Source organism: Neopelma chrysocephalum, unplaced genomic scaffold (assembly GCF_003984885.1).
Source record: "Neopelma chrysocephalum unplaced genomic scaffold, ASM398488v2 Primary Assembly neopelma1_60, whole genome shotgun sequence".
Taxonomy (NCBI): Eukaryota; Metazoa; Chordata; class Aves; order Passeriformes; family Pipridae; genus Neopelma; species Neopelma chrysocephalum.
The window spans coordinates 16,056,368-16,084,259 of NW_020897715.1; the positions used below are offsets into that span (position 1 = coordinate 16,056,368).

Genomic DNA, 27,892 nt, shown 5'->3' on the forward strand with positions numbered 1-27,892 from the left:
CATCTAGAACACAGCAGGAAGAACACAAGTCAGAAATAATAATTGTTTGGAGAAGTACCAGGAGAAAAACTGGAGAAGCTGATTATAATCAGAATGTTGTAGCAGCATTTCTGTAATCGCTTCTCTCTAAGGAGTTTAGTGTCAGGACATACTCACATGCTCTACTGGTAGTTTAAGCTATCCTATTTCATCCTGTATAAAACTGGCCATGGAGCACACACAGACTAAGTTACTGTGTCTTAAATGAGCAATTACATGAGTCAAAATAATTTCAAAGGATTAGCTGCAGGCATGAGCTGACTCACTGCTGACTGTTCCCTGCCCAACAGGTTCATGTTTACTAGGTGTGCTTCCTGTCAAAATCCTTATCAGCTGGTAATACTAGCTCACACTAGTCCTTTTAGCTGTCCAGGGGCATATCCAAATTCATCTTAGAGTGCAGATGAGAAGTTTCATTGAGTGCCTGCTCTGTTTGGGCTTATTAGTTATGTAGAAATATGCACAGTAACATTTCACTGCCAAAGCAAAAGGTTAAGCATTATATAAGTAAAAATGAGCCCTCTAGAAGCTTGACTCTAGTCTAAGTCTATTGTATAATTTCCCTTTGTGGCCTGTGGAGAAATATAGATATTAAGATAAGTACCAGAAGATTTCATTCATCCAGTATGGTTATTTATTTTAAGTCATTAGAAACTGCCTGCTGGAGGTCTTGTATCTCTTCATTGATTCTGAAACACGTAGGGTTAGTGCAGACTATCCTGCACTAGAAACCAAATGCAGTTTTATATTCTCTTTAGCATTAAGATTCTTTCTTATGCCTACTAATACATCACACATCTAAGTTCTTTAGCCACTCCTCAGCTCATGGGACTCATGCATCCAAGTGAGAAAAAAAGGTAGCCTAGCACTAACATCTGCCTGTGCTCAGGTTTATAGCCAGGACTGTGTAAATGCTGCTACCACACGGAGCAGCAGGCTCTCTGTTGGTTGCAACATTAGATAAACATAAAAGAACATACAAATTTGGAGAAAGACTGACTGAGGAAGCAGCCACCATAGTCCAGCACATATATGGCATAAAGCAAAAATCAAACCCAGAAGAAAACTAGCCCATTATATAACTGCTAGCACTGAAACTGAAGTACGTAATTTGATGTCTCAGTTACTGCAGGAAGAAAAGGCATGAGCACATACAATTACTGAATATTAATAATTTCTAACAAAAAAACCAGATGTCTGCCCAGTCACTTACAGAGATACAAAAATTCCAATGCATACATGCTGAAGACTGTGTGCCATTCGAAAATTATAATTATGATTATCCTAATAATCATGACAAGTGGATAATAATCAGTCAGTTCTACTTATCAGTGACTAGTCCATACTCATAAGAGGAAAGACATCAATGCAAGTAATCTCTAGATTACTCAAAAGCAGAAATATTTAATTTCAAAAAGGTGATAATGTATTAGGAATGAAAGATAAAATGACTGTTAGCTACCAAAACTACCAGATACAGACTGTCTTTGAGTTCAAGGCATGGTTGTTTTTTTTTTCTATTTCTTGATACAGCTATATTAAAACAAATATAAAGAGGGGAGGTTTAGACCGGATATTAGGAAAAATTTCTTCATTGACAGGGTTTTCAAGTCTGTTAGTCTGTTATATTTTATAATACAAGGAGAAAGCCACCTCTGGATACTGCTACATCTACTTATTCTGAAATCTTTCTCCGAGAAAGGTTTTCTATAGGACTTGTTTAGCTACTTTCTTTGGGTGTTATATATGCTAAAACATTTTGATATTGACATGTTACATGTATCTTATCTAAGTTTTATTTCTTGGACTGCACAATCTATCCTAACACTGAGCAAAACAGTGCCCTCTTCAAATATGAAGCGGCAATGTTCTGATATTGGCAAATAGATCTTGAGTTTTAAACGTGGACAAAACAAAGTACTCCAAAGCTAGGTTGCAAGACTTCTAGCAAGTTCATCTGCATTTTTTACATACCAATGTATTGGTCTTTCTCTTCTACTTCTCTGTGTCGTCGTTTCATTTGGGTGTCCTTTTTATCAGAGGCTGGGACTGCTGACTTTTTTCCTTTACTTTCTTTTTGAGCTGTCTTGTCAGGAGATTTAGCTTTTTCTTTTTCTTTTTGTTGCTGTTCTGCCTGACAAGATGAATAAACAAAGTTGTCATTGTAGCCTTTGTGCAGAATAAAGGTCAGACTGTTGTAAAACTTTAGTGATTCGATTTTTGTATTGTAATACTTTTCCCTCTCAACCACTATAACGTTGACGTGGTGAAGCTGTCTTGAACATCCTGCTTTATGCTGCTCGAACACGACATTTAGTTTATTATATTCTTACTCAATCATAGTACTAAGACTTCACATTAAAAAGGAACTGCAAGAGCTAGTCAGACATTATACCTACCAAACTAATAAAATGCATACGGGTAAAAAGATGAGTAAAGAATCACTGTGCTTTAGTTACTGCCAATACAGCACTTGCATCAGCCAGAACCCTTCCTTGGACTTAAGGGAAATAAGGCAAAAATTCAGTATCTGTTAAGTCTTTAACATCTCTGTTACCACTCTTGAGTACGGTGTAAAATGGTACCAGCACTATTTTTATTTGATGTAAATATCTGTCTACTATGAACTAGAACCAAGAGTCTTGTGCTCATTTCACACAGGATATTATTCAGCCATTCTCATTATTTTCAAACAAAAACATCTACATTAAGCTCTGCTTGGTAATTTAAGAGTACAGGATGAAAAAAAAGATTTTGTAAGTATCCCTGAGCCTCACGCTATAAATCCAGAAAGTCCAGAGTCAGCCTAAAATTAAATTAATCCAAAACATATTAAGGTAAAGTGAGATGTTGTAGAGCAAGAAAGCCTCCACTTCATTTTTACCCAGTAGAAGTACTATGTCCAAACTATGCAAAAATGACATTTCAGAATTATAAAGCTAAATTAAATTAAATAAAATTGTATTAACTTAACTTACAGTTACAAACCTGCTGGTGTCACTTTAGTGGCTATTAAAGCAATGAGAAAAGCCTTTCATGCAAATGAGAAAGGGCAGTTAACTCTACATAGTTCCTTTCCCTAGATCCATATGAAAAGCAGACTTTCAATCTGTGGAAGTTATATTTACTTCAAATTCAAAATCAAAGCAGAAAATCTTTTCCTGCTTTTCCCTTCCTTCATGCATTCCCTTTCTGTAAAATTTACAAATGCCTTCGACAGATTCTTGAAACTATTTGCACTGTGAAATGAACGATTTGGAGGCTTTCATTATTTTCCTTCAAATTTGTTCCACTTTGGACATTTCAAATAAAAAATTTTGATAGTACTTCTTTGAACTCTAAGCAGATGAACACACCAAACAGAAGATACGATCATCAGGCCACAAAGTTCATAATCAACTTCATCTATTGCATCTGCATAATTTTAAGTCATCCTCAAATAAGCAGAGACATTTCTGGACTTGCCAAGATTCTAACCAAGAATACCACTTGACCAGGGAAATAAAATTAGAGTTACAAGACTAATCTTGCCAAATCAAAGCTAAAGGCTCCATTTTAAAATTGAAGTACCCAATCTTTAAACTTAAAATTTTTGTTTTAAAGTTTACTTATCAGAATTTACTAGTATCTAAGAGAAAAGCCATTTTTTCTTGATTCACTATAAACAATCTGCTCTATAGCTTCAGCCTCTCAATTTCTCTTCAGATTGAAAAGACACTATTTTCTCATACTATTCATATATTTATGTGTCGTAAGTTACCATTTCCTAATCAACAGTCTTCTGTGGGAACAGGGTACAATTCTAATTTAATCATCTAGCATTTAATCTTCTTGTGGTTGTGTGCTATACTTCATCCACCAAGTATTCCCACAAATAGAATTGTTGATAAAAAAATTTACAGACTTTTCAAGTACACAAAATCCATTAAACTGCTTTCTTCTTGTGTCTTTTATATGCACAGACTGCTCAGGTCTCCATGTCACCTCACTTTACTTTGTAGTTCTTGATAATTAACAGGGTAAACTTACTGCAGCAATTATACAGCTCTCTGATAATGGTGTTCAGTTGCACGAATGTTTGCTCGAAAAGGACTGTATCGAAACCAACTTCTCAGTAAGTTGTTGAAAGTTACCACTGACAACTTTAAAAGATATTAAAAAGCAACTAGAGGTCTGATCTGTGATTCTGTGCAAGTTTGGTGAAATTCCTCCTTCAACACATAAGCAATTTGACCGAGGCAATCTTGGAGCTAGTGATGATCTTGGAGGACATATGGAAGCAAGTTTCGGGAACACTGGAAAATGTGGCACTCAGTTCTGAGAAGCAGATTTCAAAATATGCACTATTATGAGAGAGTTCAGAGGAGAGGAACATGCATAATCAAAAACTAGAAACCATGACATACATTTGAGTTTGTTTAGTTAAATATGTAATAGATTTCCATAGAATGCAGGGTAAGAACTGTTGCCCCCATACCCAGTGAGAAGTGAAGCAGAAATAGGTTGAAACAAGACTATGGTTGATAAGACCAGAAACCTTTCCAAACAAGTCCCTTGCAGAGATAGTTCAGCGGTAATTACTGAAAAGCAAAAGCACAGCAGTGGAAAGTTTTAAGAAAAGGTTCAACAAATATATGCCAGGAATAGTTTATGAAAATATTATTCTGCCTTAGTGCCAGAGGAGGGAAGAGACAACTTCTCTAAATTCCCTTCAGAGAGGAGATTCTTAACAATAACTTCTTCATAGTGCTTCTATCCTAGATACCTCTCAGGTAACAATCTCTCCTACCTTTACTTCAGGAGAGACATATTCAGATAAAGCCAGTTTGTAGCTCTATTTTCTATTGGACCTAAGACTCAGCTAAGCCATTACTAGCTCTCACTCTAGCAAAGAGTTCTTGCATAGTATTTTTTAATTTCTCTTTTTTTTTTTCACTTTCTCACTAGCATTTGAGTAATTGACAGCTTCATCCACAAAATCTAATTAACTTAAAAAGATATTTCTAGTCACATTTCTCTTCAATGACAGTTCTATGAAGTCAAACATGAGAAGAAAGCTGAATTTATGGAAGCAACACTAGAGGTGTCTTCAAAAACTTAATTAAGCATCCTCCCTAAGGCATACTGATGTACCTTCTTTTCAGCTTCTCTTCTCTGAAGGTCCTTCTGTTTGAGACAAAGCAGTTGAAATTTCAACAGCTTTCCAGTTAGTGTAACAGGAATTTCTGCACTCCCATCCAGAATGGCTTTGGCTAATTCTATTACCTGCAGAGGGAAAAAAACCCCCCACAACAAAACTATTACTCCATTTGACACACACTTTGAATGACAAAGTGAAATGAAATACACACAATTGTACAACGTGTGGGTCAAAACGGCCACACTTCCAGAAAAACAATGTATCAGTAAGATGCACAGCTATTCTTTGGTTCTGAAGACCTCAAATGAAGTCCTATCAGCTATAGTACGAGATAAAACTAGAATAGAAAAAACTTCTACAATTTATGCAAAAATCAATAGACACAGAATTCTCACAGGAAAATGTAAATTTTTTTTAGATTTTAAACAAAGAAGCAACATCGAGCAACTACTTATTGTAAAGTAATAAATTAAAAAGCACGTAACAGCAGATCAAGGGGAATAGTTTGGAGTACTGTTTACAAAGTGACTTGTGTCTGAGGCACTAGCCCTGAATGAAAGATAAAAACTTCTTGAAGGGAATTTGAGAGGGTCTGTCTTGGTAAAAACACACCCCCTCCCTGTGTAATTCTGATTCTGTTGGTATGCAGCCTAATTGGGGTGAAATAAGGCTATTGAGTTTTCTTAGGGTGATGACAGCAGCGGGAACATACAGCTGCATTGTCCAGATGTGTGGCATTGACAGGCTGTTTTATGACTATGTTTTTTACAGCTTGTTTCCACTAAATTTCATACAACTCACTAACATCTGGGCCGTTTTCCTTGGAGCCTCATAACCACTTTATTTACTGCGAAAAAAATAAAATAACATAAAAATACCATAAAAAGTTGTTATATGTTTCTTTTCACTTGTGTTGTCCCTGTAATAAAGTTCACCTATGTAGGAAGCGCTGTTGAGGAATAATATAACCATAATATTTTCCTACTTTTGTTTTTAAGCAACCATCAGCTTTATTTATAACCATGGGCTGAATTAGGTGTTACTCAAATGTTCTGACATGTTTCTCTTTTCCCCTCTTGGAGCAATTACAGTTGGGCACATATGGTGTCAATTTTGCTTGCTAATATTCGGACAATGAAGGTGCACACTGCATGTCACTGAACTGTGTCTTGTCTAATGCAAACATCACCATTAGCTTTGAGCTTTCATAGCTCCTTGCCTAGTTTAGAAATTCTCAATTCTTAAGTAAAACCTAGGTAAGCAAATGTAGCCACTAAAAATGCTTCTCTGAATAAAACAAAGCCAAAATGGAATCCAGATTATTATATGCTGAATTACTGTTTTGTACAAATGAAAGCAAAGTACAGAAAAAGAAATATCTTAAAAATCTGATTTTTTTCCTGAATCGTGTAACAGGGAGACAAACCAAAACCTATGCATTTAAAAATCTTTCCAAAACAATCCTTGCCCTCCACCACAAATAAACCTGATTATCTCCTTAACATTCACAAAAGAAGATAAGTCATGATTAAGATCAGTTTTGCTCTACCGTTTCATATTCAAAGTAAGACTACTTACTGGCTACTATCTCAACAAGCCAACCATAGAAGGCTTCTGAAAAGATACTTACTGACTTCAGAGTCACAGCAGAAAATCAAGGATTTCTTAAGAGCAAGACTTTAAAAATCTCACAGACTGTAGGCACACTAGAAACTACTAGTCATTCCAACAAAAAATAGTCACTCAGAGCTAGCCACACAAATCTGTGCTCTGAAAGAAAGACACTTTGAGGAAACCTCATAGCAATTTCCCTCAGAGAGAAAAATTCTCATATAGGTTTTTTTTTCTGCAGAATTGATGTTAACAGCCTATGGAAAGTGATGCTTCTCAATGGCTAATGTAGATGAGTTGCACATTTCTTGAAACACAATAGAGGGGAAATGGAGGGATTCTGGAAGGATTCCTGAAAGTGTATATATAGTAACCCATCTCGATGGCAGTTGCTGATTTATTGTTCATGGAAGAAGAAAAAAGTGCTTAGATTCTTAAAATACATTCTTCCTGAGAAGCTCAAAGCATTTTACCAGTCAAAAGCAATGCATCATGATTATTCCTATTTTGTAGTTAGAGAATGCAGAAATGAAGAGACTTGACCAAGCCCTGTAGTGAGCTGGACAATTCCTGAGGGGGTAGGAAGGACTAATTTTCTTATGTGAGCTGCTAGAGAAGCATAAACCAAAGTATTTAACAGAAGTACATCCCGTGACTGTGGAGAGAGGTCAGACAAAGAAGACAAAGAAAAAATGAGCACAATACATTTGGCAATACAAAGAAAGCAAATAGTTTTTCATACAGAAATGTAAAATCTGCTTTCAGATACGGAAATTAAAAACAATCCTTCATTACTGCAAAAGACAGAACATAGATCAATCCATGCATGGCAGATAAAAGAAATTAAATTTATTACACATCCATATTTACTTCATCTGTGGTCCTCTGAGTTATGCAGGCACCTGGCATAAACATTAAGAATCTACAGAGCCTTAATTAAAAAAAAAAAAAGCTGAGGACAAAGATTTGGTAGGAATATAGAAGGAAGTTTTTTGGATACTATGAAGTGGATTCATTACAGATTGGCTATACTTCATCCCACCAGTGATGACGTTTTTCTTACGTGAGAAACCATGGAAACTTGGATGGGCAAACTTAGGTAGGGCCTCTTTTCCTTTAAAGGAAGAGGAAACTTAGCATTCCTCACACAGCAGGGGTCACATGGGTGAAGTGCAGAAAGGCTTCAGTGATGCAGTATTTGATCTCATATGGTGGCAGTACGAACCATGCAGAGATTTAGCTGCCTGGTGCAAAGGGCATGCATTTCAAGCCACTCAAACACCACATGAGTGCTTGTAAGTAACACTATACTATTGGCAGATGTCAGCGCCATTGAGAGAAGAGATAGGTCTCACAAGTTAGGGAAACATTTAAAGCCAGAGTCTTTATGTTATCTTTCTTTGAAATACCTCTTTTTCAATATACAGAACCATTGTGGCTGCTAAATCATAATCGGAAAATCTTTCAAAAGGATAAATTACATTATTAACTTTCACAGCTTTACTACTACCTGGAAGCAGTAGCACTGCTTGCTATGGACAGTGGTCAGCCAACGTCATAGTGTAGCTTTCCCACATCCAGGGTGAGCTTTCTAAAGCCCTGTCTTCCCTCTGGTTCTCGAACCTGTGTGATATTCAGACTACCACATATATCTATTCCCAAAGAAATATAATAGTTCCTAGAAGAACTCCTCAGTAGGTAAAATCCTTAGCAGCTGACACAGTTTAAGTAAATTTGAAGCAAGATAGTCATCTGTCAAGAGGCTATATGGATTACACAACCAAGTTGTTAATTACTGTTCAGATGTACTTTCCTGAACAAAGTAATAAAAATGGGGGAAAAAAGCTATCTTCACTTATTGCAATCTGCCATAAGTAACATGAATCCTTCATAAGCAACTTTCAAGATGAACTAGGGAAAAAAAAAGCCGCATGTGTCATATCAATAAATTTTTTTTTGTCCAAAGAAGATTTTTTTACACATATTACTAAATATTTCTGAATCTGCCGATGTCGTTTCATTGACCATAGCATACTACAATCAATCATTCTGAAAGAATACAAGGAAGGATCTGAGCTAACTGAAACAACTTTTTTTCAGATCACACCTACAGTATGTTGAAAGCCAAATCAGTTTCTACTATCAGACCACTCATCTAATTTCATTTTATCCCTCAGAAGCTCTTCCCACCTATGATGTCAAAAGGTCACTTGCTTAGTCATCATCCCTCGCTGGTGAATTAATGACTCTCAATTCACACAGAGCTTAAGGACTCACATAAATCAGTAAATCAATTGCATATCTGAATAGACTGTAAAACTTTAGCTAAGCCAATTGAATAATCTCTGTTACTCAATGAAGATTATATCAATATGTACTCTAGAGAATGAAAAAAATTAAAGTGGATTTGATGACTCCTTCTACCCCTCAGAGTCTTTTTCCAATAAACCCACTAAAATTAGGCAATAATGAGCAAATATGAATGCTGTTCATGTACTAAATATCTGTCTTTCTATTGTGAGAATAATTCTCAGAGCAGCAGCAATGGCTGCTTGTACTCTCGAAAAATAACTTGTCACTCGTATGAGTGAGTCTGTTTTTTGCCAAAACACAACACAGCTTGATCTGGTTAGCAGCAACCTATTAGAAATATCCATTGTAAGAAGGTCTGTTCTTTAAACCTCTCTCTACAGAAAATGTGCAACGGAGGGGGTATCTTAACTGTTTTAAGCTCAGCAGTGCAGAATGAGAACTTCACATATGTGTACAGTGTTCTGTTTCTTAGTGTTACTTAGTGCTGCTTATCTTTCTGTGTTAGTACCTAAATAATGTTTTAAGGAAGATATAAATGGTGAAATAACCTAATTTAAGTAAAAATGAGAAAATACGTTACATAAAAACTCAGATGACTTTTCACCTTGGCTTTATTACTGGAGCTTTCACCGTCTATGATATGACACCTACCTACCATGGCTTCCTGACCACTAACTGCTACCAAAAAACCAAACTACTTTAAGGGAAGTAAAGATACAATACAAATATCTAGTGACTTGAAAGATCAGGCATTACCATTGCTATTTCAGGAAGGAGGAGTTTTATGCGTAGGGAAGGTTTTCTCATGCAACCTTCAGATATCTGGGTTCTTTTAACACTCTGATTGGGCGGCAATAGTTGAAACAGCATTTAAGTCATTTCTGAAGAACTCCTACAGAACTTAGACATTTTTAAAAAGAGAAAACAGGCCTGTCTGCTGTGATCAGACAGATGTGATCTGCTCAGATGAAAAGATATATTGCTATGATCAAATACTGAAATGTTTACATTTCAGTGGGATGAATCTGCCCAGCAAATCTTTCCATTATAGAGCAGAATATTTTACGCTTCTGAGAAGTAAATTGTCTCCAGTAATTTCAGCCAACTGAATCCACACAATGAACACTACAAAGCTAAAGGATTTAGTCATGCTTCTCTAACATTGCATCCGGCTAAGAAGAGAACCCAATCAGAGGCAGAACAAAAAGATTTAAGAAGCAAAGTTACCTCATTAACCCTTATGCTGGCAGGACTCATCCAGCTACATCTTGCCAGAGCTTTCTTAGCCTCTTGGAACCTCAGAATTCTTGAGTCGGCAAGTCCCAATGGCCTTGTGGGCTTGGCACCACAAACTAGGCAGGATCTTTACACCTTGGTCTAGCTTTGCAAGAGGGCTTTGGGCTTTTTCTTTCGTTTCTTTTTTGTTTGTTTGTTTGCTTGTTTTTTATTTGATGACAAAAGATTCTGGGATTAATTGCTCTACTTGAAAAAAATTTCATACTCTCTGTTGTCCTTAATGAACCAATTACAGTCATCTGAAAACTCTGAAGGCAACAAAACACTGGACAGCATTTCCTTTGGCTCCTTCAGAGGATTCCTCTACCACTTCAAGGATGACATTCTTACAGACATAAATGCTGTTTGCTCTAGTTACAGAGACATTTCAAAAAAACCTGCACAGGAAAAGCAGAAAATTTTATACCAAGTTGCATGTATGCGGAAATTTTGTAAACTAGGAAGCAAAACCAAGATCTCACCAATATTCTAAAGAGGTTTTAAATAGGTAGATGAATTGCAAAAGGTATCAATTTTCTCTCCTAGAAAATAAATCACCAACAATTTGAGTTTTATGAATGTCCTCAAGCCAAATAATTACAACTAACAGTAGTAAAATAATAATGCATGTTTCTAGAATCCTAGAATTTGAGTCACTATTTTGAAATTAAATTATTAACATGTCAATTGTCTCATGTAAATAATAGAACCTGACCTCTCAGATTTCAGGAAATGGAAAATTAGAAGACACAGACTGTTTTCCTGCCAGAGCTCAAGCCTTTTCCCCCCCAGTTTTAGTATTTAGAAATCTTGTACTTCTCAACATGGCACATTGATCCTGGAAAGAAATACTGAACTGGAGATACTTTAGAAAATGATTGCAAACAATCTATAGGACTGATTGGTTCGAGCAACAACAGCTCAGTCTCATGGAACAATAAATCCAAATGGAAGGCATATAATTCGATAACTCAAAGGACTACACAGGCCTCTTGGTCACGCAGGTGCATCAGATGCTCTGACAATGGCAAAGGCTGATGCAAAGACATGCTAAACCTAAGTTAACAAATTTTTTCCTTAACATCCTTTTAAGTAATACTTGGACCCAGGAGGCAGAGTATTTAAACCCTCCTCAGAAGATAAGACACTGAGCATCTCAGGTAAATGTACCACCTCATGCAGCGGGATCATACTATATTCTGTACTCCAAACTGGCAGAAGCTTGGTAAGAGATAGAAAAGAGCTGAAAACAGATAAGTAGATAATGCCCACAGCAGGATTGAAAGTCCCTTACCCTTCCCTGAAGCCAGTACCTCCCTAAAAGGCATACTCATTTAACAACAATTCCCAAGTGTTTCTTGAGCTTTAAACCTCTGTATATCCTGCCAAGTCCTTCTGCAATAAAATTCTCTTAACTTGTATCCACACAATGCCACTTGACAAAGGCTGACTGGAGAACTGCTCCATTTTATTATGGCATTTAAGAGTGCAGTATTTATTTTGCTTTGTATTGGAAAGAAAAATAAAATTAAATCTTTCTATCCTTCTGACCATTCAGCATGGCTGCCCAAGTTGTTTTTACTGTCAAACCCTTTCATGAAAACAACAGCACCAGATAAGTTTTGGCTCCCGAGTTTTCCATTTTATAGTTTTTAAAATTAATTTCATTCTAATGGAATGAAAACAAAATCTTTCTAACTTGTATTACAAAATAGAATTCTATTGACACACAGACTGAGAAGGTTTGGTTTTAAAATTACTATCTGTACTTTTGAGAAAGCCTAATCTTTCTGATGGTGGTGTGTCAAAACCTATACACTTCCACAAATATATGTCATTTTTAATTACACGTTTCCACAAGAAACCAAAAGGCTTCCTTAGAAACACTCCTGTCTAGCATTATTTTTCAAACCTTTTTCTTTAGTGACACATATCCTAGTTACTACTGAGTTTGCTCTTCTTCAGATGCCAGATAACTCACAAGAGCTTGTACTTGGGTGAAAACATTCCTTGCCACATGTAGTGGGTTGACCCTGGCTGGACTAGTAGACCTGGACAACATAATCAAAGGATTAAAACAGGTAGCTGAGGAGCTCTTTGAATCATGAATACTGATTTTAACCAAATCCTGGAGAACAAGGGCAGTTTTAAAGTAAGTAAAAGCAAACATCACACCAACACTTAAAAAAGGGAAGTTAGAATAACATACATACTGGCAACGTAATGCTGACCATGGCAGAACAACAGAGGAGATATTTCCCTAATGTCCTAATGGAGGATTCAATAAACAATAAATAAAAGGAGAGTAAAATAATTATCAATTTAATTATTTTCTTTTTGGGAAAAAAATAAGGTGGCCTTTTCACAAAGAGAATAGCTTTCTATGGCAAGACTGCAATTCTATTTTAAACAGGAAGTATGATAGAGTAAAAAGCAGAATTTCCTAAGTGTTCTTTGAATATTCATGTAGAAAATGGTGACAAAGATTAAAACTTATTTACTGACAGATCTAAAAATGCAATTACAAAGAGTCATCATCAAACAGGTGAGTTTCTTGTGGGGTTAGAAGCATACAACATACTGAGAATATTTAAAAGTTTGTCAGTGATCTGGGAAATATTATAACCTCTTTAAGTATAAAATCTCCAAAAAACATAATAACCATGGGAGATATAAAGAATGTAGCAGAAAACTCATTCATACAAAGAAATCTGGTTAATGTAGTTAGTATAGTGCAAAAAGTAGTATGATTAGGTTTTGTTAAATTACAAGGCTTAAATCTCAGAAGAAAGAAAACAGGCCAAATTTGCAGGTTGGAGCACCTGTAAACCAGTAACTTTGTGAATGACTCATTGGTCAAGGATGAGCCTATTGATCCAAAACTAGCTCTGCAAGGCAGCAGCCAAGATAACTTATGCAATCTTCAGATTTGTATACAGTAATATATCAAACAGGAAGCAATCCATTATGTTATGCTTGTATTTGATTGTATTTGACATGTATTCAACAAAAACACGAAGTCCATTGGGTGTCCACAATTAAATAAAAATAGTGATTTGTAAATGTCTGTTAGAGAAGATTCACATATTTAAGAATTGAAAAAAAAACCCAAACAAATTTATTACAAATTGTTAAATAAAGAGAAAAATTAAGAGAAAATTTGAACACAGTCTCAAAGCTTCAACACAGAGAATGGAAGATTAATGGCAAGATTTTATTTAATTTAGTAAACATGGCTAGAAGTCCTCCATTAAAAAATAAATTTTCAGTGAAATTAAAAGTATATTTTATCAAGAAAGGTCTTCCTGATAAAGAAATCATAGCATATTCTCAATTTTTTTCAATCATTTAGAAAAAAAATCCAATCTTGATTTACAAAATTTCAATATACAGATCATTTTTGAAAAAAAATACTGTGACCTGTGCTATGGGTCACGGTATTCTCTTCTGCCAATCAAATCTACCTATCTACTAATTTCACAGAACATAAAAGAAATTGGTGACAGCAACACTGGTAAGAAATCCAACTCTTGGGTTACAGTGTTTAGAAATTTTGTCAGTAGCCTTTCTCACTCAAAAAGAAAAATCAAAAAAATTTAGTGATCTTATTTTGTGCATATATACATATATTTAATTTTGTAGTATTCACTATGGTCTCTTGAAAAACCAGATTAGATTTACACTTGAAAAACAAGTCTGAAGTTTTACATCTAACCAGAAAAGTTACCTCTCAGAGAAATGACATAATTCTTGTAAGCCAGAACAGTGTAAACTGTAAGAATGTAAGCCTACACCACCAGGCATTTATCAAGCCCTTCGTAGCCTAGACTGAGAAAAACATAGAGTGCATTGAGTCAGCTTTTTCACAGCTCTGTGATCTTGCAGGGGAATGAAAGATAAAGAGGAGAAAAAAAGGCATCACTAAAGAGGGTGTAGGCTTAAAAACCAAGAAAAATAAAATAATTTGCCAGACACTTTCAACTACACTTCCACTACATCTGAGGTCCAAAGCCTAGACAGTCCATTTACCTTTTCCTTTCTAACACGAATGCTTTTTTAATCACCTCCTCCTCTCACCTCCTGCACAGTTAGGGGATTTGCTGTTGTCACAGACTCCACTCCACTTGCCTAACGGCCTCTTCCCCTGGATTGTACCCATCTTTTCTATTTAAAGCATGCTTTCACTCTTCCTCAGCATACTATACAGAGGCTAGGACAAGGTGAATTTATTCCTTAGACTTGTTTTTATTTATATATATTAATATACACACACACACACACACACACATTTGCTATGCCCAGGAGTTTTTCTAACATGTATTCACCTTTACTTGTCCTAATGGAATCATAAGTCTAGCAAGGATTGCTGGAGTGTGGCGCACACTGCTCATGCTGCCTCCTATCCTCAAAATGCAAGAGATGCCGTAGATTAAGAGTTGGAAAATACTTATTTACAACTGATTTATTCTGCTTCAGTCTCATGAAATTCTAGGATGAGAATGGGATATGATTTGGATTTGGCACCTGATCTGATTATAGTTTTCAGTTTGACAACTATAGGTAGGAGCCTTGTTGTGAGAAACCAGATTTAATATATTAATTCTTGACAGGGAGTGGAATAAAGATTAATATTTTTAATTGCAATCAAGTCTTTTTGGTTACACGGGATGACTTGCCCCAGAGATGAGTCAGAACAGCATGGAAGGATGCTGATGGTTATAAGATTTTAGTTTTCCTGGCTTCAAAGACATGTTTTGAAAGCAATGTTCTGGGATCCAAAGCCAAATAAAAAGTGCTCTTGTCTCTGCCACTTATTCCTTTTTCATCTTTCCATGACCCTTTATCCCAAGCATCTTGGCTTATATGACAGAATCACAAAACTCTTCCACGTCTCTTTCCCTTCCATCCCTCTCTCTCTCATGGCCATGACCCTCACTCCACTGTCCATTTCCAGCAACACCATTTACTTCCAGTCTTCTCAAATGAAGGGGCTACATAAGGATCCATCTTCTTTCATAATCACCTTGGTACTACTTCCCAGCTTCAGCTTGTTCCCTTACTAGTATGGGACACGATTACATCTCAGAATTTCCTGGGTAACATAAAGGCAACTTTCTTGACCCCGTCCCAGTGAATCCAACAAAACTGGGAAATAACTCTTACAAGAAAAAGAAAAAAAAATATTCTTCCAATCCACACAGCCCCTGAACTCAATCTCCCCAGAATTTTTAAGGGGGAAAAAAAAAAATCAGCGTCATGAATAATCTAGTGTGGAAAATTAAGCCTTGAATAGATTTTTAAAATTCAAAATTTGGAAACTAAAACATTATCTTATTTAGTAGTGGTAAAGTACCTTCATGACACATGACATTAACAGAAAACTGACAAAACATGATATTATTAACCTTAGTAGAAAACTGACAAAACAAACAGGTAAATAACAATAAAAGATACATACCTTGCTTATAAAATGCATATATTTTTAGTTTCAGGTCTTGTCTGTTGGAAAAACTGTACATGACAAATCATGAAATCTGTTGATATTTTACAGAAAGCATAACAGTTTCCCTCCCATGTATAAGGAAAAAAATTATTTCCACAGCATCTTTATGACAGAATCAGCCCATCATCATTCAATTAAATGCTGAAATTACCAACCAGGACTCCTACACCCAGCAAGTCACGTAATGGTCAGAAAAGGTGTTAGACACTTAATTCTCCTGGATTTGGAAATTTTTAGCTACATATTCATAAACCCTGCTATGATCCTCTTCATTTTGTACATTAAGAGTGATATGAAATACAATACAGTAAGAGGATAGAAACCCTGAAGGGAAATAACTTAAAACAGACAATAGGAATTATTTTAATATGATATATAATTAGCTTGCAATATATCATGAGCAGTTTGTTAAAGTTTCCTGACTTGTAGGCACTGCAGACTGCTGCACTGAGATTTATTAAAAACCCCTGCATTTCAGTAGATGCAAAGTGCAAGACCAATGACGTGGGTAACAATGTTACTATTGATACCTTTAATAACCACATTACTATGCACATCATTAGTTCCAAATTCACACACATGTACATGTCATATGTTCAAAGACCACTGAAAGTCAGGAATCTCATTTACAGGCTCTCTAAGAAAGGAACGTGCGCTTGTGGTAATGACAGTTTGTTGAATCCTGCCACAGAGAGAACTGTAAGTGGTGATGATAGAAATGCTCCTCTCAGAACATTTCACAACCCTGTGTTCTGTGCCAATCTGGTATTTTTTTATCTTTGCTGCAGTGAAAGCTTTGAAGGCACAAACTGCACATAAGAATCCACGTGAATGTTCAGGAGTAAATTCTGCCCAGTGAGGCAGGATCTTAATGGTGTGGCAACATGATCAATCTTTTAATTCGCTACAGCCTGAACGGAAACTGAGTCCAAGCAAAAGGTCAGAACAGGCATTTTATATTCTCTGTTAAAGGAGGGGAGGGAAAAAATGTCTTTGAGGAGTAAAGTAAGTAGCTAATGAGACACAGCACTGACAGCTGGAATTTAATAAGTATCCACTTCACAAGGAAAATTGCTCTTAGTAATTAAATACAGGTATCATACAAAGCTTCTGCTTAGAGTTAGACTTCAAAATCCTTCTGTCAGTAGGACTGAAGAGGTTTTACATACCAGGTAATATAAGGGTGAGTTTGCCTGGGAGGTTAGTCCTAAATGAAGAGGGTTAATTGCATAAAATTCACAGTCATGTCAGTGGTAAATAATTCCAAAGGGACTTGTTCAGACAGTAGCCTGGCATTACTGAAAAACAGACCTCAGCTAAAAAGACCTGTTATAAAGTCCACCCAAACCTGAGACACATAAAAAGTTTATTGGTCATTGCAGAAATAAAATGCAAACAAGATCTTTTTAGAGGGATCCAAAATTCTTTATGCTCCAGGTCTGCAGGACCATAAAACTCTACCTGAGAAAATTTTAAACAATCTTCTAATTAATCGTAGGATTTTATAGCCTCTCACAAGCTGTAAGTAAAACCTTAACAAGGTAGGAGGAAGTCCTCTTTGTACTAGGCATGATTCCAAACCCCACTGACATATCCCATTAGACAGGTCAGATTAGAATGTAACATCAAACAGATAATAACGGATAGTAGCACACAGAACTGTGTTTCATTGAGGGGACTGCATTCCCATAAATGAAGGTAAAAGTCTCTAAATTACTGGGAGCATCTGAGAGACCAGAGTCTGACTGGTTTTCTGTAATTTGAGACATCACCATCAAAATATGATCATGTAATATATCCTTAAATAATAAAACTCTTATCCCTGAAAAGAACACTGTTGGTATCACAAAAAAACCCCAGTTAAAATATGTAGATGGTTGAATATATTTACCAACTGAATCCAATAGGTTTGCATTTACTCAGGAATGCATAACACAACCACACAGCTGTATTTTCTTCAGTGTAAAAGAGCACTGACTCTGCAATACATGTTTTAACCTACCTCATAGTACATAGGCCCATCCTTAACCTTTTTTCCCTTTTGACTCCCACATTCTGTGATCTGCAAGTAAATAAAGCATTCTACTGTGAGAAGATTTTATGTTTACATAGATTATTTTGCTCATTATTCCCTTTTGCAAACATTACATTTAAACTTCAAAACAGTGAGGAATCATCTTATGGTACCCCTGCACCTTAGGGAGGGAGTTTTTGTGATGGGCACCTTGAAGAAAAGTCTGTAACAAAACTTCATCGTATCCCTTCATTACAGGGAGCAGAGTAGCTTATGCAGTAAGCTTTCCTTTTTCCATTTTTAACTCCTATGAATTAGGGCAATGAAGCTGGTGAAAGGTGTAGAGCTAAGTCATATGAGGAGCAGCTGAGGGAGCTGGAGAAATCCTTTTCTCAGGGGAGACTTTATTGCTCTCTGTAACTATCTGAAAGGAGGTTTTAGCAAGGTGGAGGTTAGACTCTTCTCCCAGGAAACCAGCGACAGAACAAGAGGAAATGGCCTCAAGTTGTGCTAAGGGAGGTTTGGGTTGGACATCAGGAAGAATTTCTTCACTGAAAGGGGTGTCAAGCATCGGAATGGGCTGCCCAGGGAGATAGGGGAGTCACCATCCCTGGAAGCATTTGGGAAACGACTGGACATGGCACTCAGCGCCACTGCCTAGCTGGTGAGGTGGTGTTTGGTCAAAGACTGGACTCAATAACCTTGGAGGTCTTTTACAACCTTAGTGATTCTGTGAATTAGTGTAATTTTTGAAACTTCCACAGAGTAATTTATTGTTACCACAGGCCAAAGAAGGCACTACCTAGAAGGGAGATCTACAGTTTGGTTTGTTATTAAAAGTTACTTTCTCGGTGTACCTGTCTGAAAATGTCTTCGCGGGTTATTACGCTGAAGAGTTTTCGCTGTGGCACCCGCACAGCCATAGACAGGGCCTGAATGTGGATTTCATCCTCCATCTTGGTCCCAACAACGAAAGCGATGCTAGGCTTCCAGTCATCCTATGTTCCAAAATAAAAATTTTAAGGTATTAAAACTCAAGCAAACAAAAGTGCTTCTCTGCAGTTTCAAAAAGTAATTCTGTAGAGATGGCTTTATGTCCCTTTAAGACATACTAAACATCACTGTATTAATCACACTGAAATAAATTGTATACAACCCGAAAAAGCACATACTACTTTGTCCCAATTCTTTCTGCCATCAGGTGGCAGCATTATGCTATGGAAAACACAAATGCCTACAAACAGCCTCTACAAACCTCCCCCCAGGAAAACACTGCTTTAGCATCACACAAAGATGCACTAGCTTTTAAATGGCATTTGCAGATTTGACAGCTTAGCAAACAAGAAGTGAATTTTGAATATATGTAGGATTGTGATTATTTGCTGTAGACAAGAATAAACAAATTTCAGCTCCTTCATCCTGGGAATTAGATAATGTCCAGATACTACTTTCTGAAAATCGCAGCATTATTTGTATGATATTTTATGAGGGTATACTTATGCATAGAACTGTTGTTACATGGTTCCACTAAGCATACTGAACCAAGAAAAATTACTTCTCAATGGCAAGATGTATTTCACTACAATACTGACTACTGGAAAACACTAGCAGTTTCCAAATATTTGCAGTAACATACACGTATTTTAATGGACAGAAATATGTTTTCAGCATTAAAGAAATGTGGAACAAGAGAAGATTGGAACGTGTTATTTAGTGATACATATACACAAAGGCTTCAAAATCATGTCATTTAAGCAACTTTTACTGGTTAGTCTTCTTTCACATTTCTGCTCTAACCTACTGGAATCTCTTTCATAAAGTGAGTAGCTATCTTCAGCACATCTACATCTCGCTCCAGAGTATTCTTTATTGGCATCAGCGGTGGCTGAACCATAAGCACTTCTAATGGTTGTGCTGTACACTCTTCTTGAATCATGAAATTTATTTTTTTTCAATGCACATCTGCATATGTAAACAGCAAGGTTATCAATACAGCTGCATAAAGGTATAAACAGGGAAAGGGCTTCAGTCAGAGCAAGGAAGCCCCTAGGACCAGGTTAAGCAGAGTCACATACCAGTCCACTGTGCACTATAGCAAAGAAAGATTTTAAGGACAAATTTAAGAGAGGGTGGTAACTTTAGGATATTGATGAAAATATTTTTGTATGTTTATACTATGTATGAAGTCGTTGTGGAAAAGAGGAACAAAACCTGAGTTTATAGTGAAGTGAGGAAAAGGATCGTTCTAAGAAAAAAAGGTATAAATGGTAAAAGAAATTTCTTTTTCCAGTTTTACCATACCCTTCTTCACTTGATCCTTTTCTTAGCTGAAAAAAAGCCTACCTAAATATTTGCAATCTGAGTAACTGATGGCTTGGGATGGAAGCAAGCCACAGCTGACATAAGTTTCAAACTAGTATATACTTGCATGGTGGGAAACAGATTGTCAAACTCTTACGGTAGCAAAGAAACATCACACGAGTATGGTACAATGTGATTATATGTACATGTCTCATTTTTTTAACCACAGAATATTCAGAAAAACAAAAAAAGATGGAAAGATCACCTGGTCACCAAGTGAAACTGCAAGTCGCTACAATCAGTTAACTCATCTAAAAAGGCCCCTGCAGCTCCGTACATCATGAACTTCTTGATGTTTTATTGTAGCACAAAATGAACCTCAAGTTTTTAGAATTACAAAGGGCTGGAGAGTGCAAGAACATCACTGATGCTCTAGGAGCATGCAAACATCATGGAATTTATGAAAGAGAGTGCCCAGCTGACCTGGGGCAGCAGGCAGTGCTCAGTGGAGAAGTGGAAGCAGCAATGGCCCATGAGGGGACTGTAACTCCTGCCTGAAGTTGAAAGATAGCTACCAGTGCACAGCACTACAAAAGAGCTCTGGATAGTCCAATAGTATCATCAAAGTCATCACTGTAGAGTTGCCAAGAGTTGGACAGAAAAACTTTACCTTTCTTTGAACAGAGAGGATTTAGGTGCCCATGTTTGTGTGCAAATGTATAATTTTCTAGGCTCTCAGAACCGAGATTGAAATGCCCTCATGTGGCAGTATCCTGGTGCTCCCAGGGCTCACCAGCAGAGAAGGAGTCTCTAGAACAACCACTCACCTGTGACATGAGCTAATGGAAGAACTAATATCAGTACACTGTCCACTTCACTAAGGACCACTAAGAGAGGGGAACAAAGTCCAGTCAGTCTCACAGACAGATGGTGACAGCACAAGAGCAGCAGCAGTCAGGAATGTCAGGTTCTACTTAGGATGCTAGGGTAAGCATGGTCCAGCAGCAATACAGAGGCCATTCCCACAACTTCCTGCTGTTCTTCAGATATGCAAAGAAATCTCTATCAAAAAGTCCTTAAACCTCTGCCTTAGGCCTTCTTCAGTTCCTCCTTAAAACGTGCTGGTATCTTGGTGCCCACAAATTAAACCTGCTTAGCACTGATTAATATTACCCTTCAACAAAGTCTCTGAAACCTGTCTTCCCTATAGTCCTGTCTCTTCTTGATTTTTCCACCCCTTGGCCACAGTTTTCCCTAATTTCTCCTTCCATTTCCACTCTCTTGCTCCTCATCTGAGTTCCACCACTTGTCTTAAAGCTTACCACACTTGTGACCTACTCCCCTAGCTCTCTCCCTGTGCCTCCTTGTCCAGCTTGTCTCCAGCTTGATTATCTGATACCACTTCCAGCTTTTTTCATCCTCAGATCCCCCCCCCCAAACCCTTATTCTCTACCCCCTATAGTAATTTCCAGGCATTCTCATAATTATGGTTGAGCGATGAGACTCTTCTTCACAAAGGCACTATAAAGCCTTTGCAAGAGGAAAGAAAAATTTTCCTGATTTCCACTGTGGTGCCCACCTTCACAGCAACCTGTGACAAAGCACCAAAGCAAAACATCAGGGTAAGTCCTGTTTGTGCAAAACGAATTTTCTAGAAAAAAATTAGGAATTACCTAAACAAAATTATCCAATCCAAAATTTTTTTTATCCAAACAGAAATTATCCTTCACTGTGCTTCATTTTCTCCCCCTTGTAAACGCTCTGCTTCAAAGAAACAAGCTGATAAAGCTTCTTCACAGAACAGCTATGGGAATATTTATAGCATATGCAAAACACTGGCTAATATATTAAAAATAAAATACATGGAATGAGCCTCTACAAGATATCTGATCTGGTAGTGAAAATTATAACCCCCAATTTACTTAATTCTACAGAAGTATATGCAGCTGGATACGAGGTCTTTTGCACAAAAATTTAAACATTATTAGAGACAGTCTATACCTCCCTAGTGTAAAATGAAGAAAAAAAATTGCTTTTCTAAAAAAAGTGCAATACCTGGGAATTGGAGTTAGATAAATACCAGAAATAGCTACGCACACTTAACAGGGAATAATGATCCAGACTTCCCAGAGTCATTATTAGCATGCCATCTATTTCTAGACTGACCAATACCGAAGCCCTTAAAGATCACTTTTTAGAAAAGCTGCGCGCTGAGAACAGCAACTGAAGTCAGTAAGAATAGTGAATGTGCAGTGTTAGTATATAGTTTAAGGTGTTTAATTGATTATACTCTTTTCTGACCTGAAAAATTAATATTTTTGCAATACTGCCTTTATATGATCAATCCTGTAACAGTACCCATAATGTTCAAGGCACTGAAAGGATAGAGAAGAAACAGACCCTGCTTCTACAGCTCACCACCTAAAATCACAACATAAAAATGAGAAGGAAAAGTAGTAAAATGTATATGGTTACTTTAAAAATATTTTCTCCCTCAATATACAACTCCTCCTCTACTTAGTTTAATTCTTTCAAATGTTATTGTAGAAGCGAGACATGAGAAAGGATCTGAAAGAGGACAGATTAGTGACCCTAAGGCTACCTCAAATGAGGTTCCTAGGCTAAAGAACTGGATAGAGAAAACCATAAAAAATAATTACTGGAAAAGCATGGAAACCGTCTAGAGAGGCTGCCATTGAGAATATAACAAGCACTACAAAGTGTGAACAAAGAAGACCAAAATGCAGGGAGTAGATATTCTACAGAATCAACAACACTGATTCAAACTTGAATAAAAAAACCCTGAAGCTGGAAATGTGGCATTGGTAACTGAATACTCCTTAAACAATCTGAAACAAGCTCCAATTAAGGGAAGGCTTTCAATGGAAAACATCCAGTGACAATCATTGTCACAAATGACATCCTCCTGGTTTTAAAACGCTTGGCCATGTCAAGAATTGAAATGCATCAACGTCTCTCTCGGTGTTAGAAATAACCATCTATGTGGAAAACTTCTCTGTCCCTCAGTCAAAGAGGCTCCAAGCCTAGCAAGATCCACCTAACTCTGAAAGCTCCATGTAAGTATCTAGCAGTTTTGCAAAATCCTTGTTTTCACAAAACACAGAAGGTGTCTTATCTTCTCCTGATTTTGTTCTCAAGCCTCTGCTGTGTTCCTCTGTAATGTGATTTTTTTTAACTCTTAAAAGTACACATAGCCTACATACCTTATTCATCACAGCAGTATTTGAATAGCATAGGTATGTTACGAAAATCTCTAACTTCAATTCATATTGAAGAAAAAAGCAGACGTAGCACACTTTTTTTTTTCCTTTTTAAACATATCTTGTTTTTTCTGCTTCATTGCCTAGACACAAAAGGGCAGCAGTTCTAGTGAAGACATTTGAACAAGTCAGGCATATTGTTTATTTTTGCAGTACCAGTTTCTAGATCTCTTTGGCCAGGAAAAGCATCAAGCACCCACCTCCCCCATTTCCAGGTAATCTGAGTATCTGTCATTTTGCATTTCCACATGTTCTTGTGGTACCTAATGTTGTGGGGTTTGCTGGGGTTTTTTTGTTTTGTTTTTTAGGGGGAGGAGAAGTGTTTGTTTTGTTTAGTTGTTTGTTTTTTTCCTTAGACTAACAACTGCTAGGTTCATCTCACTACAGCAGAATTTTAAATTTGCCTGTAATGGCTGAAAAGAAACATCTGAAAACTCAAACTCCAAACATTTGAGAACCAAACAGCAAGAGTTCTTTAATCTCCTGAATTTAACATAATACTTCTGAAACAATGAGATTTATTAGTGATTTATGAACAATTAGAGCAATAACAACTCTAGCACTCTTTACTTTCAACAATGAGGGAGCTTGTAAATCAGTAAATACTGCTGGCATTTCTGGCAAAGGTTGCTTATCGGCAGTTTTGTAGTCCTAACATAGTGACTGTGTAGGACATCACTGCTAAGAAATCTGCAAGTCCACTTTCATTGTCTGCTAAGTTACACACCCATTTTACTAATGGCTTCTGTTTTTAAGGGCCTGAGCTTTTGCTGTATAACCTGGGCAGGTTAGAGAATATCAAAGCTCAACGGAATGTTAATTTTCCTCTGAAGAGGAAGCAGTATGAATAGCAATCAAAAGTGGTGTCATCCTATTCAGAACATTTTTAATGGCTTTACAAGATTTAAGTTCAGTTCAATTTTCAGGCCCTGGAATGCCAATAAAAAGAGAGAAATCACACAGATAGAAAGTCAGCACAGAATATGGCTTCCAGTTGCTATACTATTAATAAGAACACATAATAGATAACAGTTATTTCAATTAGGGGCTTATTTGCCCAGAATTGACTTTTCACCTAGCAAACATTGTTCTTCAGCTACTTAACACATGCAAAGTTTAAAACTACCCAAGAATCTTAATTTATATTTTGTAATTTAATTCTGTAGTGAACCCAATTAAAACAGATGATAAATATCTCAGGGCAAATAAAATTTGCAGCTCCATGTTCTTGTGTATAGCACATTAGAAACAAGAAAGATGTATATAAACTATAGTGTGAGGCTCTGGAAAATCCATATTTCCTCTGTACATGTTTTTAGGTTGTGTGTTTGCCAGTTTTCACAGCGCATTTAGTAGAAGTAATTATTTGGTTAGTAAATACCATTTAAATCATATTTTACTTAGCATACCCGTCCATAAAAGTCTTAACAGCACTGGTAAAATGACTTTTTTTCATAGATGGAACTAATAAAATAGTGTAAGTCATAAACACACATTAAAATGTGAAATTTCATCACTCAGTCTATCTGGTACAATTTAAAACCAGTTCTAGTAAATTCCCTTTGACTCCACTAAAGCGAAAGAATATTTTCTAAAGAGTAAAAGATTTAAAAATTTTTTACATATGAACTATGAGACATTTGTTTACTTGCTAGGAGTTCCTGTCATCTCCCAAATAGTTTCAGATTCACATGGTATATCATACAACATTGAGGATTAGTAAGAAATAAGTTTTGTGGAGGATTAGTAAGAAATAAGTTTTGTGCACTTTGTCTGGTGAAATCTACAATTCAAGTTGCTCAGCACTCTTTTACAGGATGCTTTTATATATTCAAGTTTAAACCTTGTATGCTATACGATTAGTGGGGTAGGGTGGGCAGAGGGAGGGATAGTGTGGTTAGACTATTTGCAGAATGAAATTTGACTTTTAAAAATCATGTTTATCCTCTAATAAAAAAACTCTATGTGATTAAGTAGTTAAGACATTCAATGCCCTCCGTGTCCAAGAGGAAGAAATTAAATTTGGCAGCAGAGCCGTACTTGTGTCAAAGATGTGCTTTTACAGAGCACATTTATTTACATTAAGTACACCCACATTCTGCCACGCTTGATGAATCTTGATTCACACATGCCCAGAAGAAATTCACTGGCATTTGACACTTTTGCATCGAATATGGCCTTGCCCCTGACTATAAGAGCTGAACAAGATTATTACTGCAGTAAGGAAATTTCAGTGGCTGCCCAGCACCTCAGAAGCCTGAGTTTAAGCTGGCTGCAGAAAAGAGATAGTTTTTCCCATGTTCCCAAGGCTTTGCCTGCAAAAAGCAACACAGAGAAAGTGAAATTACGTGAACTGGAACAGAAAGTAGTTGGGCAATACCAGAACTATGGAAAAAAGGAATCTTTATTCAGCCCCCATGGGTATAGGCATTACAATAATCTTTAATTAGGTGATCACATACTTTTTCCTACAAAATTCTTGCCCCATTCAGTGAACACTCAACATTTCTTTTGCATCTGCCTCAATGTGTGGTCCTGAATAATAACAATTTTGACATTTCCTAAATTTTGAGCATTTTATTTCCTACCTTTAAAAATACTTCAATATAATGGTTTGCATTTAAGAAATGTAGTAAATTACATGTAGAGGCAGCATAGTACACAAAGCACTTTGTTCACTGAATTCACTGCACAATATCCACAACCACAATAAACACCACCATGAAAAAAAATCACTAATTGGCACCTTGCTATTAAGCGTGGGAGAAAGGTCAGGAACTGAGTAGCTGATGGAGATTGAACCTCCAACCCATTGTTATGCTTCAGGGAGGTTCTCCTAGGGTCGGGACAAGATTCACGAGCAAGAAAGGGCTCAAGCGCCTTTGAACTTTACTGAAAAATCTACGTTCTAAGAAAAAATGGGAAACGAGCCTAAGCTGAGTAGCTTACTTCAAAAAGTAATCTTGTTTGGCTAAACTTGTACTTGGTAGTATGGTTACTACCAAGCAAAAGCAAAAGCAAGTAAATATTGAAGAGATTTTTGGACATCTGTAGCATTTCTGGGAAACCAATTAGCCTGTTTAAAAGCCTCCTTCTAAATTCAGAGTTCCTCATATTTAACCAGAGCTGCTAGCATATTAAAAGAAAAAAAAACCGAAAACACAAGCCCACAGCAACTGAAACAAAAAACTGCTTCACGTTTTTAATAGGGCACAACAGGAATCCACAAAACAAGAAAGCCACGGAAGCAATTTGTCTCACTTGTAGAAGCAGTGCTAGATAAACACATGCGAGATAAATATTATTGTTTGCTAAACTACCACCCTACTTTAAAACCAAATTCTCTCTTGCAAGTCAAGATTTATGAGAATTACATTGCTTACACAGAACCTGGAAACCTAAATATGCCTTTAGATCCTCACACTCTGTAAAAGAAAGAAAAATAGAAAGAAAAAAAAAGTCCCTTTTAGCTGCACACAGTCAGGGAGGAAAATTACAGCCTCACATTTTCAACGCTACAGTTAATGCTGTGTCAGCACCTCCATCAAACCTCGTTGTTCAGCAGTTTATAAAAAGTTCACTCCGAGCCGAAACTTGGCACCCAGACCCCAGAAAGGAAAGTGCCGAGGAGAAGCAAATAAACCCGCTTTGCCGCCGCTCGGTGGCGGGGGGCAAAGGGGCAGGGGCGCAGCTCGGCCGCACATCGGCGCCACTCATGGCCCTCCACGGAGCGACCCCGGGTACCGCTGGGAGCCCCCGCCAGCCGCGCTGCGACCACCAGGGCAGGACAGCGGCGAGGGGCCGCCTCCAGCCTGATCCCCCCTCCTTCCCACCGCGCCGCCGGCTCTGCGCCTCCGCTGCCTTCACCTCCTCGAAGGGGGCGGACACCAGCTCGGCCTCCCAGCTCGGGAGTGCGGAGGGTCGGCGCCCCGGAGAGTCGCGGGCGGACTTGGGCCGCTTGGGGCCCATGGCGGTGCGGGCGGGCGGCTGGAGGAGGCCCCGCCGGCCCCACGCGTCGCCCTGGCGACCGGTCCCGCGGGGCGGCGCCTGCCGGCTGGGAGAGCCCCGGTGCGCGGCGGGGCCGGCGGGGGCATCGCTCCTGCGAGGAAAGGCTGAGAGAGCTGGGCCTGTTCAGCCTAGAGAAGAGGGGGCTGAGAGCAGACCTCATCAATGTATATAAATATGTAAAGAGGCGGGGGTGACGACAGAATGGAGCCAGGCTCTTCTCGGTGGTGCCAGGTAATAAGAAAACAGGCAATGAACAGAAACTGATCCACAGGAAGTTCCACGTGGACATAAGAACTTTTTTACCGCATGGCCGAGCGTGCGCTGGAACAGATTGCCCAGAGAGGTTGTGGAATCTCCCTCACTGGAGATATTCCAGAACCGTCTGCACACAACCCTGTGGCATGTGC

At 37.6% G+C, this 27,892-nt stretch overlaps 1 protein-coding gene across 10 annotated transcripts in view; it reads right to left on the reverse strand.

Moving 5' to 3' along the window:
* The window catches only part of SPAG17 (sperm associated antigen 17), a 99,193-nt gene extending 71,719 nt beyond the window's left edge, over positions 1 to 27,474 (reverse strand). For 9 of the 10 annotated variants that reach the window (XM_027681297.1, XM_027681302.1, XM_027681301.1 and 6 more), the window contains exons 1-5: positions 27,345 to 27,474; positions 18,753 to 18,893; positions 17,884 to 17,943; positions 5,173 to 5,304; positions 2,014 to 2,173 (exon numbers count right to left, since the gene is read on the reverse strand). In XM_027681297.1, coding sequence (XP_027537098.1) covers positions 2,014 to 2,173; positions 5,173 to 5,304; positions 17,884 to 17,943; positions 18,753 to 18,893; positions 27,345 to 27,446 — 595 coding nt within the window. In that variant the 5' untranslated portion in view covers positions 27,447 to 27,474. Of the gene's footprint in view, positions 1 to 2,013; positions 2,174 to 5,172; positions 5,305 to 17,883; positions 17,944 to 18,752; positions 18,894 to 27,016; positions 27,151 to 27,344 lie in introns of those variants that run through there. The other variant, XM_027681300.1, reaches the window with a different exon arrangement.
* Positions 27,475 to 27,892: the final 418 nt, after the last annotated feature.